Below are 16,461 nucleotides of genomic sequence, written 5' to 3' on the forward strand. Positions count from 1 at the left end.
TGTAACTAAAAGTCTTACAATTACATTAGTCTGAGTTTCATTACATGTCATTACTTAGAAAAATATGTTTCTCCAGTCAGTAAAATTAAGCTGTTTTTCTAGGATTCAAGGAAATTTTAGTTATTTTATTTCATTTTACATCACATGTGGTACATGAAGTGGAACAAAATTGTGTTCCCACGGTCCAGTTTACTCCCAAAGAGCAATTTACAATAGATCAATGTAAAGACAAAGTAAAACAGAGTAAAAATACAATAATAAAATAGATAGATAAATACACAAAATATAAAGGAGTAGGGAAGTAGCAGCAACATGAAGTCCAGAGTGTAATAGAATTGCTATAACTGCATGAATAATGGATATCTGTAACATGATAAAGTGATAGAGTGATAGACTGCGAGTAATTGTTATTGTCTATTTTAAGATGAATAAGAATAGTAATAATGTTTGTTATGAAATACAAGTTCTATAGCAGGTTTTAGTACAAACATCATAGTATAAGATAATATAAACACATAAATAAGTCTTAGATCATTTCAAATAAACTGTTTTATCATTTTTTTAAAGTATGCAAAACCAGGCTATAGGCAGAATAATTACTGTATCTATTATAGAATAATTATTATAATAATCTCTCTATCAGCGTTTCTGTGCTGATTTTTAAAACTCCTGTTTTGATTGTGAGTTTTTGGGTCAGTGATGTTTATTTCCGGCTCTGTAGCGCCACCTGCTCTCAGGTCAGATGGTTCAGAGCTGTAAACTCAGAGACCTGTGAGTCCTCCAGAGTGTCTCCTCTGTCTCCTCCACACACACTGAGAGACATCAGTTCATGTGCAGAAATCTGCAGGAGGTACTAATAATAATGGCCTCTGTATTAAAAAGTCATTATTCTGATTTGCTCTTAAATCAGCGCAGTTTCAGCACCTCGCGCTCTGCGAACAGCGACACACAAACCTGAAGATGCTGAGCTGTGACGTGTCTGTATCTGAGGCGGTAATGCTACATTTTTCCCACCCGTTTTCAGGCAGCTGTTTGTGGGATTGGCTAACTGTGTTCGGTATGGTGTGCTGGGATTGGCCAGTGACATACAGGCCACTTTACCATCAAAGTGACCACAGCCAATCAGAAAACGAGAAGCGGCAGCGGAATCTTAGGTGGGATTTGGCTGAAAACGGGTGTGTCGCTGTCCATGGTGCTGAATGAAGGTAATTCACTTAAAATGGTCAAAATCACAGTGATACACTGTAATAATCCACTTATGGACAATCAAAGGGGGCAGTAGTCATTAGTATTAATTTTGGATTTAACCCATTTACAACCCGAAGAAGAAGGAGAAGAAGAAGAAGAAGAAGAAGAAGAAAAGAAAGAAGCAGTGGAGCTGCACTATTCCATGTAAGTATCACTTAGCACAATACTGTCTCCCTTGACTAACTAAAATCTATAAATCTAATTATATATATATATATATATATATATATATATATATATATATATATATATATATATATATATATATATATATAATCTAAGTGTCTGGCTGGCAGTGTTGGAGGTTCTTTGATATGCAATTATAACTGGAATAAGAATGGAGGTTTTTGATGCGCAGATTGGTTTTCAGATGTGATGAACTGCGGGGTGACATGTGCCCGTTTTGGTTGGTTGAAGACCAGACGAGCTCCACTGGCTACCAGTTGATGCTCGCATCAAATTCAAAACTCTTACAATCGCCTACAAGGTGATACAGAACAGCTCCTTCCTACCTGCACTCGCTCCTGAAGGCTTACGCTACCTCCCGGCCGCTGCGCTCCTCCAATGAACGTCGCCTCGCTTTACCAAACAAACACTCACACAAAGCAATCCAGACTGTTCTCATACAGAGTTCCCCAATGGTGGAACAAACTACCTTCCACTACCAGATCAGGAGAATCTCTCACTATCTTTAATAAACTCCTGAAGACAGAGCTCTTCAAAGAGCACTTACTCTCCTAACACCTCTAACTAACTAACTACTTCTAACCTCATTTCCTTCTTCCCCTCCTTCACTTCTCTATCCCTTTATTTCCCTTCGACCTCCTTTAAGCCCTATCTAAAAATGGGTTATCTAAATTCCTATTACTTTTGTACTTCATTATTGTAAGTCGCTTTGGACAAAAGCGTCTGCCAAATGAAATGTAATGTAATGAAATGTAATGTAATGTAATGTAATGTAATGAACTTGCGGGGATTCATTTTATACCATATAAAAACCACAGACACATTTTTTAGATGTCCAGACATGTCAATCTGCCGATCTGATTACTTGGGCTAGCTAAACAGAATCTGATTTAAGACCCTGATTACAATCAGATCTTAATGTATATTTTTAATGCATGACTCACTACAACTCATTTCAATCACAGAGAGATTGAAGAGTCAACTTAAAGGATCTGATTTAAGAAACAAATCCATCAAATGTTACTACTTATTCTGATGGGCGAGGTGGTGGGATGTTTGCCAGCCAATCCACGGTCTGAAGGCCTTAATTTTACAGCCAATCCAAGAGTGAGAACCTGAAAACGGGTGGATAAAGAAAAGCCCACTAAACTGGGCGCCGGCTTGCCTGGCTTGTCCGGTCAGTGTACATCCTCAATTCCTTTCGGTCGCGCGCTGTCGCGTTTCCACGTCACCTGCGGCTCAATTAGGTTTTTGGCGCGCGGGGGTCTCGCTCCGCCGTTTCCGCGCTTGATTAGGGAGGAAAGAAGAGGACCGGAGGGAGGAGGGCACGTGCACAGAACCCGAGACATCAGTTGAGTTCCAGATGCGCGCGCGCGGAGGGCGGGATGGAGATGAAAGAAGACTGAAAGAAGAAGAAGTAGAGGAAGAGTGAGTATGGAGGCGCTTTTACCGAGCTCGTGCCGGTGTGAGCAAAGATCTTATAAAGTGTGGAGGAAGGGGGAAGCGAGGCTGAGGTGGGATGGGGGAGGGGGTGGTTTTGACCATGCAGGACATCTGACGAGCAAGGAACATTGCAATGCACGAGCTGATCATTGCACGTGATGTGTGTGTGTGTGTGTGTGTGTAAATGTGTGTGTATAAATGTGTGTGTATTAAGGTGTGAGTGTGCTAAGTGTGTGTTTTTTCGATCACATAGGTGGTCTCGTGCATCGTGGTGCCACGCGGACAGGGCACAGGCTTTGTCTCTGTGCCAGTCAAGCGTTCATAACGCGCAGCCCGAGGAGCGCGCGCTCCCGCACAGCGCGCGCTGTCTGCGTTCCAGCACATCACTGGGGCGGCTTTGATCCCCACCCCCCCTTCCCCACAACTCACACACACACACACACAGAGTACATTGTGCACGCACACACTGTGCATTGTGCGCACACACAAATGCACACACTCTTGTGCATGCACATGCATTTACTTACACATACACATACACACGATTACCCCCACACACACACAGGTGCAGCACATACACAATACTCCCAGTAGATGCTCTATATTCCCATGCACACACACACACACACACACTTCACATCATTTATGCATGCCCAGTCTCACAAATGCACATAACACACATTCATGCACACATACACTATACACACAAAAGTATCCAGACACTTATAATGACAGCAGAAACAGAAAGAGAGACAGAGAGAGAAGAAAGAGAGAGACAAAGACAGAAAGATACAGACAGAGAGTAAAAAATACAGAGATACAGGAAAAGAGAAAAAGAAAGAGAGAGAGAGACAGAGACAGAGAGAGAGAGAGAGAAAGAGTGAGAGAGAGTTTTCCCAGGTCACGGTGATGTTCTGCAGACAGGTGAGCTGTGTACAGTGTGTTTAGTGTGTGGGTGTGGAGCAGGTGGGAGGTGGTGGGGGGGGGCTCACCTCAACACTGAGATGAACAGAACTCGAGCTGTGACCCAATTACTGCTCTGCACTGTCCCCATTTATCACAGCATTGCATCACTTCCTGTGCAAGTAAATGTATGCCTTCTCGTGCCAGTTATACAACATCACAACGAGGAGGTAGAAAAAGAAAGAAAAAGAAAGAGAAGAAGAAGAGGAGCAAAGAGAGGCTTATACTGATCAGCCATAACATTAACACCACCTCCTCATAACAACACTTTATTATTCTCCTCCTTATTTTCACCCTGTTTTTCAATAATCAGAACCCACAGAATAGATCTCTGGTGGGTCTGTAGGTTCCTGACAGAGGAACAGATGAACTGTTCAGTTTAAAACTTTCCCACAGAATAAATATGCAATAAATATGCAGTCTTTACACAATATGCAATATGATATACACATATGATGAAATATTGTGTTGTCCAAACTAAGATGTACTACAAAACAATATCTTTAAATATTGTCTAGAGGTAATGTTGAGGAACCTCTTAAAGTGCATTATAGAATCTTCAAGAAAAGATTGTACTTGATAATTAAATGCTTTGTAAAGTGGGATGAATTGATAGAAGAGATAGTTCTAATTATTTATTAAGCAAAAAACGTGGCCCATAGATCTTTTTAAAACCTTAACTCAAATGGGTTATTTAAGGAACCAAACTTTATTCTGAGAAATCTCCAAAACTTATACATGCACCTCTAAGACTACTGAGTGTCTTTTATGTTCTTGGAGGAGCCCGTAGATTTATGGTGTAACTTAGTAAACCTACTTAAAAATGATAAGTTGTTTTTTTTTGTTTTGTCTGAATATACAGCACACGATGGCGACCACCACCAGCCTGTCATTACACTGTCCTGACTGTGGGGAACCATGTGGGTTTGGAGACCCACAGACAGGACACACCTGCAGGAAGATCTGTCTGATTCCCAGGCGTAAGTCTGAGGGGGCGGTGGTGGCTGTCTCTGCCCAGCAGCAGTGCTCTCCTCTGGGCCACAGTCCGATCAGTCAGCCGCTACGTCTGGAGCTCCTGGACGCTCTGAGTTTGGCCTCCTCCGCCGCGGTTCCCCTGAGTCAACTCCTCGTCCGCCGGCACGCCCCCTCCTTCTCCCCGCTGATGGCCGTGGCGGTGTCCGCGGAGCCGCGGTCGGAGCAGGTTGTGGCGCAGCTGAACGTGCCGTGGGGCGCGTGGGGGCGGCTGGCGGTGGAGGCCAGGCTGCAGCAGCTGGCTCTGGAGGTCCAGCACCGGGTGTCCTCCCGGCTGAGCTCTCTGCAGGAGGAGGTGAAGAGAAGGAGCGTGGAGGTCCGCCGGGCTCGGAGGGAGAGCGAGAGGATGGAGCGGGAGAAGCGGGAGGCGGAGCAGAGGGCGGCGGAGCTGGCCCGGCAGGTGGATGTGTCGGTGGAGATGCTGGCCAGCCTGAGGCAGGAGCTGATGGAGAGAGAGGAGGAGCTCAACCTCAAACATCAGTAAGTTTGTGTGTGTGGAGTTTGTGGTGACTGTATCATAAAATTCAGCGTTTCTGACATTTAATTTTTATTTTTATTTCATTACGGACAGTATGAACCAGTATGAACACATTTCAAAAATAGTTGGGATAAAGCAATTAAAATCTAGCGAGGAGTTTAAGAAATTAAACAATGATAAAAAAAACACAAGGACCTACTGTATTTTACATCCTGCGCAAGATGATGCACCATGATGCTCATTGCTATCTCACACTTCACCAAGAGTCAATTTTTCACGCCTTGTGTCCGTGATGTTAAATATGTGACAGATTTTAGTAATATAATAATCTATGCTGGTGGGCATGGTGATCTGAAAATGAGGTGCGTTGAGATAAATTTCTGGTGTATTGTTATCTTGGTGGCGGAAAACACAGGTGCTCCACTGACTGATTTAAACCCTGACAACATTCAACCATTAGATATCCAGACAAATAGTATTTGCAGGTGTGTGGCAGGACTTATAGTTGTCCTGTGAACAGATTCTCCTGATCCAACTGAGCTGTGGATCTCTGCAGCTCCTCCAGAGTGGCCATGGGTCTCTCGGCAGTTTGGGTGGATGGTTGGTTCATGTCTTGGTATGTTTGTAGAAACAGTTGTAGAATTATTTTTAGGTTCATTGGTTTGTGGATGGTGGATTGATGGAATAAAGCTGCTTAGGAGATGTTTTTATAACATAAACCTGCTTTAAACTTCTTTATCTCCACTTTAAACTTTATCTCTGACCTGATCTCTCTCTGCTGAGTTCCTTCATGGTCTTCATGATGCTGTTTGTTCACTATTGTTCTGTAAATAAGCTGTAATATCTCGGGAGTTATATAAACAATTCTGAAGGATGATGAAAATGTCCATGAACAGTGTGTGAAATGGATTTATTGTTTAATGTGACGTGACTGTTGTCTCTGCATGTGCTGAAACAGTGTGGGCTCTTCTGTCTCATGCTGCCTTCACTCCGTACGAATACGTATAGTGCTGGAATTAGTCTCTTGTTGCCATGGCAGCAGTCACCGGGGCCAAGTTCAACGGGCGTCTGCCTCACTTCCCGATTAGAAATGCAATTCGACAGGACAGCAGGACAGAACCTCAGGCCACTGGGAGGCATGACTCTACAAACTCACACACTCCGTCTGTGTGTGTGTGTGTGTGTACAGGTCATCACGTTCATACGTAAAGACGTTACGCTGTAGTGTCTATTCCTGTAACTGCTTACACACTTTCAGATCACTTATCCAATAGGACCAATATATATACACGACATGTGAATTACAATAATACACTGGAGGTTCCTGCTATATAATAAGAGATAATATCAGCGCTAAATTTGCACTTAATACTAGTCATGTGTTATTTTCACCACTATTTAATACAATTTTGTATATTTTTGTGAGCTGTCCAACTTAACTTTAAAAAAATAAAAATTTACTGATTAAAGTATAGATTTAATATCACACTCATTTTGAGGAGTGACATTCATAAACTGGCAAAAACTAAGCCAAGATATCTCATTGCTGTGAGGATCGGTTCTAACTACACTAAACTAACTAAAATAAACTTTTACTAATGTATCATTTTAACACATAAAAGTTCATCATCACAGTTTTAATTTGCCAGCAAATTTCACTTAAGTAGAGTTTTATTGCGGAAATATTGTCTCCTAGGACACATTAAAAATAAGTATAGTTTTATTATAAAAATATTTTTTTATAAAATAATACTAAGCATATATTTTATTAGGTACATCGCCAGTGCAAAATTAGCAGAACCAAATAAAGTATACTTTTTTCAAAGCAGGTAAAAATGTAAGTATAAGGAGAAAAAGTATAGGGACCCAAAGATAACAAAAATTGTTTTCCAACAAATGTGAGTTACAATGTCTAACTGCACATCATCAAGGCTTCTTCAGGTTTGATGTTAAAGTTTGATTGTGTGTATATGTGTGTGTGTGTGTGTGTGTGTGTATCAGAGAGGTGTGTGAGTTGGACAGGTTTGTGAGAGACACTGCGTTTAGAGAAGCGAGTGCTAAGATCCGTCTGCAGGGCTTTATTGAGGATTTATTGGAGAGGGCAGAGAGAGCAGAGAAACAGCTGCAGAACCTCCACACACACTCCGACACAGGATCCCCCCACGGACACCTCGTCAACCGGGGAGTGCCGTATCAGGTAGGCCATAACACTTCCAGACACAGTTTAACACAGTTGATATTTTGATTTGAGCGTTACCCTGCTGTGTGGTTGATGGTGGTGCATGTCTTTTTGTGGTTGGGTGCTGGTGCGTGCCTGCCTCTGGACCGGGCTTTATAGTCTTCATGTTCTTGTTCTTCCTCAGAGGAGCTACAGCGTATCGGGGATGTCGAGGTGCTGTTACCAGCAGTACGATCGCAGGGGCAGTCCACTCAACAGGTACATTCAGAGAAAATGGGTCATAATTTACATATTTTAGTTTTTAAAAAATACATTAAAAAGATTGGTGAAGTTTTAGATTTAGCAGCCAAACATTCATGTAAAACATGAATGCCTCCCAGTTTATCTCTGGATGATTTATTTATGTATAGATCATTAAATTTAAAACAAATTATAAAACATAGACCAACTATGAAATAATTTAGATGTGTTTTTCATTCCGTTTATGGGATTTATTTGATAGAGGAGAGCAATCCTAATCAGAAAATCATGAACCAGAAAAAAAACATAAATAAATTGGTAATTGCCCAAGAATATTACTGAGTCACTGTTCATTGTTTCAATTCACTTGATCACTACAATAAGGCATTTAAACGCTGGCAGACATTTAAACGTTAAAATCTGCTGATATTTTGTGAATTATCATCATCATGGGATCTGTGTGGTGATTGGATGCTTTGAGGATCTGGATCAGTTCAGGAATCGAGTGCAGATGGGAATCAATGATTCGAAACATTGTTGATAAGTCCTTGTGTTGATATGAAGCTTTGATCTGGTGTAAACACAGAGCTCTGCTTCAGTGTTCACTATCGTCTCGGTCTGTGTAAAGGTACAGTGGCGGCAGGATGCGGACCCTGTCTGTGGGCTCCGGGGGGTGTGAGGTGGATTGGGACGGGGCCCCGACCTCCCTGGAGGCACAGTATTACCATGTACTGTGTGAGGGTCTCCAGGGGTCTCCACAGAGGGCCCCTCCGTCCCCCTTCTGGACTCCCCACACTCAGACTGAAGGAGATTCAGACAGCTGGTCCATCTACACCACCGAATCCCAGGAGGACCTACACCACCACAGACACTACAGGACATACAGCAAGTCAGGTAACTACATGTACTGTAGCTGTATATCTTTGATTTTACCTAATTAAAAACCTCTGGAATATAATCAAGAGGAAGATGGATGATCACAAACCATCAAACCACCAAACTGAACTGCTTGAATTTTTGCACCAGGAGTAAAGCAGCATAAAGTTATCCAAAAGCAGTGTGTAAGACTGGTGGAGGAGAACATGATGCCAAGATGCATGAAAAAAACTGTGATTAAAAACCAACCAGGATTATTCCACCAAATATTGATTATTTCTGAACTCTTAAAACTTTATGAATATGAACTTGTTTTCTTTGCATTATTTGAGGTCTGAAAGCTCTGCATTTTTTTTTTTGTGATTTCAGATATTTCTCATTTTCTGCAAATAAAGTATTTATACGTAAACATATACATACATATATACTGATTTTACATGTTGTTTTGTTTTTGTGACAGCACACTCCTCTATTCACTGCCCATCCTGTCACCATAGCAACAAGTCATCTAAATCAATGATGTGTTCAGAACGGATGAGGATGAGGGCGTGGCTTTTCTGCGTCTTCACTTACCTGGACACCCGATCCCTACTCACTGCTGCACAGGTGTGTGTCTGTGTGTGTGTGTGTGTGTGTGTGTGTGTGTGTGTATGTGTAAAGACGGCAGAAAAAACATTTTTAAATGTAAATATTCTTAGGGTGAGATTATATACAATACATACCTTCACATTGACGTGATACATCAACATTAAGGCGCACATGCTTTATCTGGACATTTTTATACACATATTAAACATCTTATTTAAAAATAAAAAGTGCCAGTGTGTGTATGTGTGTGTTTGTGTGTGTGTGTGTTTCAGGTGTGTAGGGATTGGTGGAGTGTTGCTCGTCACCCTGCAGTGTGGACCAGAGTATCACTAGAAAATGCTCGCATCTCATCCAAGGTATTACAGTTTCACACAGATAACCCATATACTGTATATATTACACACACACACAAATACACACACACACACACATAAATACACACACAGACACACACACACAAATACACTTTCTGTATATACATTAATACATTTTGTGGCTTCCTCTTTGAAAACTATTATAACTATATAGCGTTTACAACAATATACAAATCAGGGTTGGTACTCGCTGTGTGTGTGTGTGTGTGTGTGTGTGTGTGTGTGTGTGTGTGTGTGTGTAGTTTTTAGTGACTCTGTCTCAGTGGTGTAGTCAGACACAGTCGCTCTCTCTGCAAAACCTGAAACCTCGATCCCGCAACCGAAAAGAGAGTAAAGAGGAGTATCAGAAGAGCACAAGGTATTACACACACACACACACACACACACACACACACTGTTACACACACACACACACACACACTGTTACACACACACACACACACACACACTGTTACACACACACACACTGTTACACACACACACACACACACACACACACACTGTTACACACACACACACACACACACTCATACACACTGTTACACACACACACAGTTAATCAGTTACACACACTGCATACAAAATATGGTCTTTTTCTACATGAATTACCTGTGCACTGTTACTGTACAGGGGTTGTCTGGAGGTGGGGTTGGAGGCGGTGCTAAAATCAGCTGGGCGGAGCCTCCTGTCTTTGACTATCTCTCATTGCCCGAATATTCTGACGGACAGGTCTCTGTGGCTGGTCAGCTGCCACTGCCGAGCACTGCGCACACTTACATACAGGTACATGCGACAGGTAACACAGAAACATACACACCAACACATAAATCAGCACAGACACAAAGATCAGCACAGACACAGAGATCAGCACAGACACAAAGATCAGCACAGACACAGAGATCTGCACAGAGACAAAGATCAGCACAGACACAGAGATCAGCACAGACACAGAGATCAGCACAGACACAAAGATCAGCACAGACACAAAGATCAGCACAGACACAGACATCAGCACAGACACAGAGATCAGCACAGACACAGATCAGCACAGACACAGAGATCAGCACAGAGACAGAGATCAGCACAGACACAGAGATCAGCACAGACACAGACATCAGCACAGACACAGACATCAGCACAGACACAGATCAGCACAGACACAGAGATCAGCACAGAGACAGAGATCAGCACAGACACAGAGATCAGCACAGACACAGAAATCAGCACAGACACAGAGATCAACACAGAGACAGAGATCAGCACAGACACAGAGATCAGCACAGACACAGAGATCAGCACAGACACAGATCAGCACAGACACAGAGATCAGCACAGACACAGAGATCAGCACAGACACAGAGATCAGCACAGAGACAAAGATCAGCACAGACACAGAGATCAGCACAGACACAGAGATCAGCACAGACACAGATCAGCACAGACACAGAGATCAGCACAGACTCAAAGATCAGCACAGACACAAAGATCAGCACAGACACACAGATCAGCACAGACACAGAGATCAGCACAGACACAGAGATCAGCACAGACACAGATCAGCACAGACACAGAGATCAGCACAGAGACAAAGATCAGCACAGACACAAAGATCAGCACAGAGACAAAGATCAGCACAGACACAGAGATCAGCACAGACACAAAGATCAGCACAGACACAAAGATCAGCACAGACACAGAAATCAGCACAGACACAAAGATCAGCACAGACACAGAGATCAGCACAGACACAGAAATCAGCACAGACACAGAGATCAGCACAGAGACAAAGATCAGCACAGACACAAAGATCAGCACAGACACAGAGACCAGCAGAGACAGAGATCAGCACAGACACAGAGATCAGCACAGACACAGAGATCAGCACAGACACAGAGATCAGCACAGACACAAAGATCAGCACAGACACAGAAATCAGCACAGACACAGAGATCAGCACAGACACAAAGATCAGCACAGACACAGAGATCAGCACAGACACAGAGATCAGCACAGACACAGAGATCAGCACAGACACAGAGACCAGCAGAGACAGAAGTGTTGACTCCTGGTCTAATACTGTACTGTATAACTGCAGGAGCTCATCAGACCCTGTTGGTCAGGAGGTGATCTGGGCTTTAGGAGCTGGATGCAGAGACATCACCAACCTGCACACAGCACCTCTACAACCATGGTGAGCCTCTTCATCATCACCATCATCATCATCATCATCATCATCATCATTATCCTTACCATCATCAACTTCATCACTATCATTGTCATCACCAGGTAACAAATAGCACAATCACATCTCTGAAATTAGCATTATTTATCATCATCATCCTTACCATCTTCTTTATCATTATTATTATCATCATCCTTAATATTATCATCATCATCTTCAGTAAGTCTGTAATGTACTGATTTGGCTCCTCAGTCAGCAGCCCAGTCGCTTCAGTAACCGCTGCTTACAGACGATTGGTCGCTGCTGGCCTAACTTGCAGCAGGTGGGAGTGGGCGGGGCTGGCTGTGGCATTCAGGGATTGGCCTCTTTGGGTAAGTGATAGTTTTAAGTCTCTGTATCTTCATTAAACCTGTGCTGATATAGTGTTCATGAATCTTCCTCTCCTCTGTGCTGTGCTCTGTGCACAGTGAGGAACTGTGCAGGTGTGACTGTGCTGGAGCTGGACCACATGAGTGAGATCAGTCAGGAGGGGGCAGCAGAGCTGTGCAGAGAAGGACTGCAGCATCTCCACATGCTGATCTTCATCTCCACCCCCGTCACGCCTAAAGCCCTCCTGCACTTTAACAGTGAGTCTCAGACAATTACCAAAACCTGAACATCACCTCAGATCTTACAGGACCTGGCAAATCCAGATCCAGAGAGGAAACACTGACCAATGGTTTTATTCCAACGGCCTGGATCCTTCAGTTGAAGATGGGTCTGGCTGGGTCTTCCAGCATGACAATGACCTGAAACACACAGCCAGGGAAACTAAGGAGTGGCTCTGTAAGAAGGATTTCAAGGTCCTGGAGTGGCCTAACCAAGTGCCTTGTGTCCCTGCAGTTGGCAATAAATCCTGAAATGGATCCAGATACTTGGTATAAATTCCTGTGATAGATCCAAACACTTTATATAAAATCCTGGGGTGGATTCCTGCAGTTGATAATAAATCCTGAGGTGGATTCTTGCAGTAGGAACTAAATCATTGGGGTTTCCAATCATTTTCTGGACCTAGATCTGGAACCTTAAGTGTGTGAACCTTTTAAAAATCATAATTTTCATCTCCTCTGCTCTTCAGGTGTGTGTGTAAAGCTGAAGAACATTGTGGTGCAGATGAGTATTGCAGATTATTTTGAGGATGCTGAGAGTGAAGAAGCAAAGAGGCTTTTTGAAGAGATTGTCAGTAACCTGCAGGTACATTTATGGATTTACTACTTTAATTAATTAGTTTTACTGTTTGGAATAGGTCTGGCAATAAATTCGCTGTCATATAATTTTCCTTAAGAAGCCCAAAAAAAATAAGCATGTGTCGTATGAACATTATACAACATTTGTATCGTACTGTTGAGTAACTGCTACATTCCTGAACAAATAAATGAACGAATAAATGAATAAATGAATAAATGAATTAATTAATGAAGTAATAAATAGACGAATGAATGAATGGATGGACTGATTTTAGTTTGTTTTAATCAGGCTCTACGGAAAAGACCGGGTCTCGCTGACATCCTTCAGATTAAGGTGGACAGACCGTGACGCCATCAGCTGGAATATTTTACAAAGGAAACCTGTGTGTATATCACTGTGACATTCTACCTGACCAAATACACACACACACTCACACACACAAACACACACACACTCACACAGTCAGAAATATATTGCACACAGCACAACATGACACTATTGATACCCCTCTCAGGTCTTGCTTATGTCCATATAAATGCTTAAGTGTATATACACCTGTTACACACCTTCACTACGCTATACTGTACTATACTATACTGTACTATACTATACTATACTATACTATACTATACTATACTAGAAATGCAGATATACTATAATGCACTGGACAATAAAACACTGCTGCAACACTTGTCAGTGATTGGGCGGCGCAAGGTGCTACATATAAAATCAGGAACTTTCAATAACAATAACTTCCTGTAGTCTCTGTATGACGACTATGATGTCTAACTCAAACTTGACGGTTAAATACTGTTTAAAGTATTTATTCTGATGTGTCTGCTGTGTGTTTATGATTCTCATATCAAATCTCTTCAATGGTGCAAAATGTTGCTGGCTTGTCTTGTGCACATTTTATGGCGTAGCGTCTAAAACACAGGCTGAAGTGTAGGAATGACATTGAATCTGATTAGGGACAAAGAACACAGAGACTATACTGTAAATAGTGGCATGCAGAAGTGTGGGATCCCTTCATTTACGTCACAGTGAATAGCTAAGTGAGTAAAAGATGAAACATGTGCCAGAGATTTCTGTAAGTCTTTAGCTGACACTCTAGGATTCTTCCTCACCTCATTGATCATTCTGCGCTGTGCTCTTACAGTCATCTTTACAGGACTTTACCACGCCTAGAGAGAGTAGCAGCAACAGTGCTGAACTTTCTCCATTTGTAGACCGTCTGTCTTACCGTGGACACATGAACATCAGGGCTTTTAAGATATGAACTCGCCAAAGTCAGAGCTGTGACTCTTAAAGGGAATGACAACTGGCACACTGATGGTTTATTTTACGTTACACCCAAAATAAACACACCCATGATTATTTAAGAGAATTAATACATGCCTTTTATTATTGTAGGTTATTCCTACCCCCCATAACCACAGTCGTTGCTGGAGATCAGCAGTTTAAATAGAAGTTAGAATTAGCTAAAGTACTGTATGTTTGGATAAAACAGAGTGCAGAACTTTATGAAAAGCATGCCATGCTTAATTAATTAATCATACTTTGGGTTTGTGCCTTAAGCCTTTAGAAATTTGCTATTCTTCTATTCACATTGCTGTTCACAGGAAAACAAATTTTAACCAGGGGTGTCCAAACACTTGCATGCCTATAATAGTGTTTTTCAATCTGTTTAAGACAATCAAAATCAACTTTTTCTGATTTCTGTTTACCAGAATAGATCAAAAGTGCACAATCTCCCCCTAAACCCCGATATGGTAAACATTTTCTCAGAACTGTATGAAGCTATTGAGCAAATTATGAGGATAAATCACATTTTATTTTAGTTAAATATTAGAGGGAGAAGTAAATTTTGATCTTTTGGTTAAACTCTCACTTAAAATGTTAAATTGCTTCCAAAAAATACTGTTACAATACAATACAATTACAAAATACTAGTACAGTAACTAAAGTGTATCAGTTGGTTTGGGCTGTTGGATCTGATTACAGTAAAACTGCAATATTGTACATTTGATAGAATCCAGATTGTAGTCGGTTATTTAGTGTTTATTGTTGTGAGCACAACCCACCAAAAAGTATATTTATACTGAACATTAGGCATGCATCGAAATCATTTTTGGTCACCATTGCACAAAAAAAGAGATATTTATAAAGTACTTAACATTTTTATCAGAACAATATTGTTCTGTATGAATGATTCAGTCTTTTTGCATAATTCCAACAAATAATTTGGGTTGCCAAATATTCGGCGCATGCCTACTGAACATATAAACGACTATAAACCCTAAAGATCACGAGATCATCTGTGGTCAGTCTGTGTTCCGTGTTACAATCGTAAAAAGTGTTGACCTGTCACTGATGTGTCTTAAGAGCAGGTTGTGTTTTAATGGTGTGTTGAGCACAAATCAAGTCAAAACTGATGTTTCCACTAAAATGTAAAATGTCTTTGGCCAAATGTACCTCAAATAAAAGTCTTTTACTCATGGTGTCTTCTAATTTTATGCATTTATCACTTTGTGTAAGTTTATACAAATACTTATAAAATATATGTTAATAGGATATTCAGACAAAGAAATGATCTGTGCATGTGCATAAGCACAGCATAGCTCTTTTTTGTATTTATTTTTTATTTATTCACAATTTTGCAGCATTTATACTATTAATTAGTATTTACTATTTATTTAGCTCTGCACCATTTTCACCTTGACTGATCTTCACTGATGTACCTGGATTATGAAGTTCTGGTGAAGGCCTCAGACCTGATGGAACAGTGAAACACTGCCCTCATGTGTCTCTATATCAGAACTGAGTCTGTTAGTGTTCAGTATTTAGCGCCACCTACAGGTGTGAACGTGGTGGTGATGATGTACCTTTATATATGCGACCAGACATACAGTTTTTTGTTGGAAAAAGCTAAATAATAAATAGATTAATTACCGAACGATTAAAGATATGTAGACTTACTGATTTTTTTATTTGTTTTAATGTTATGCATACTAGATTAATACTAAAGTCATCCAAACTAAATAAAACCTATGCAATTATTTAGTTTAACAAAATAAAAGAATATGTTTTATATTTTAGATTCTTCAAAGTATCTCCTCTTGTTTAGATGATCAGTTTTGAACATCTCTGCTGGATTTTCTCAGTCAGTTTTATGAGGTAGAGTCTCCTGGAATTCAGGCTTTCAGTTAACAGCTGTGCTGAACTCATCAAGAGTTAATTACTTGAATTTCTTGTCTCTTAATAAAGTGTTTGAGAGCATCAGTTAAAGTAAAGTAGTGAAGAGGTAGAGTTACAGGTATACAGTGAATAGTGAATATTTGAGTAATGTTCGAATCCAGATTATGAGAAGCAAGAAATATCCAATTATATAAAGAAAAAAAACACATTACTTTACTTTAATAAAAACATTATTGGTTTGTTTAAC

General features: G+C 41.0%; 1 protein-coding gene across 1 annotated transcript; it reads left to right on the plus strand.

Moving 5' to 3' along the window:
* The first annotated feature begins 2,579 nt into the window (after positions 1-2,579).
* On the plus strand, positions 2,580-15,507 carry si:ch73-290k24.5 (F-box only protein 41). The gene is made up of 14 exons (XM_022677024.2): positions 2,580-2,862; positions 4,703-5,352; positions 7,352-7,547; positions 7,714-7,787; positions 8,398-8,663; positions 9,106-9,251; positions 9,506-9,589; positions 9,850-9,965; positions 10,238-10,390; positions 11,703-11,798; positions 12,042-12,160; positions 12,257-12,415; positions 12,907-13,022; positions 13,305-15,507. The coding sequence occupies exons 2-14, from the start codon at positions 4,709-4,711 to the stop codon at positions 13,362-13,364; spliced, it is 2,229 nt and encodes a 742-aa protein (XP_022532745.2). The 5' UTR covers positions 2,580-2,862; positions 4,703-4,708; the 3' UTR covers positions 13,365-15,507.
* The last annotated feature ends 954 nt before the right edge of the window (positions 15,508-16,461 follow it).

This window comes from Astyanax mexicanus, chromosome 13, assembly GCF_023375975.1.
Source record: "Astyanax mexicanus isolate ESR-SI-001 chromosome 13, AstMex3_surface, whole genome shotgun sequence".
Classification (NCBI taxonomy): domain Eukaryota; kingdom Metazoa; phylum Chordata; class Actinopteri; order Characiformes; family Acestrorhamphidae; genus Astyanax; species Astyanax mexicanus.

What these genes read in the sequence shown, in the direction of transcription:
- si:ch73-290k24.5 (XM_022677024.2), top strand. Translation starts at nt 4,709, where the DNA reads ATGGCGACCACCACCAGCCTGTCATTACACTGTCCTGACTGTGGGGAA. An exon ending in GAGCTCAACCTCAAACATCA is followed by an intron (nt 5,353 to 7,351) that starts GTAAGTTTGTGT and finishes TGTGTGTATCAG; the next exon opens with AGAGGTGTGTGAGTTGGACA. An exon ending in CCCTACTCACTGCTGCACAG is followed by an intron (nt 9,252 to 9,505) that starts GTGTGTGTCTGT and finishes TGTGTGTTTCAG; the next exon opens with GTGTGTAGGGATTGGTGGAG.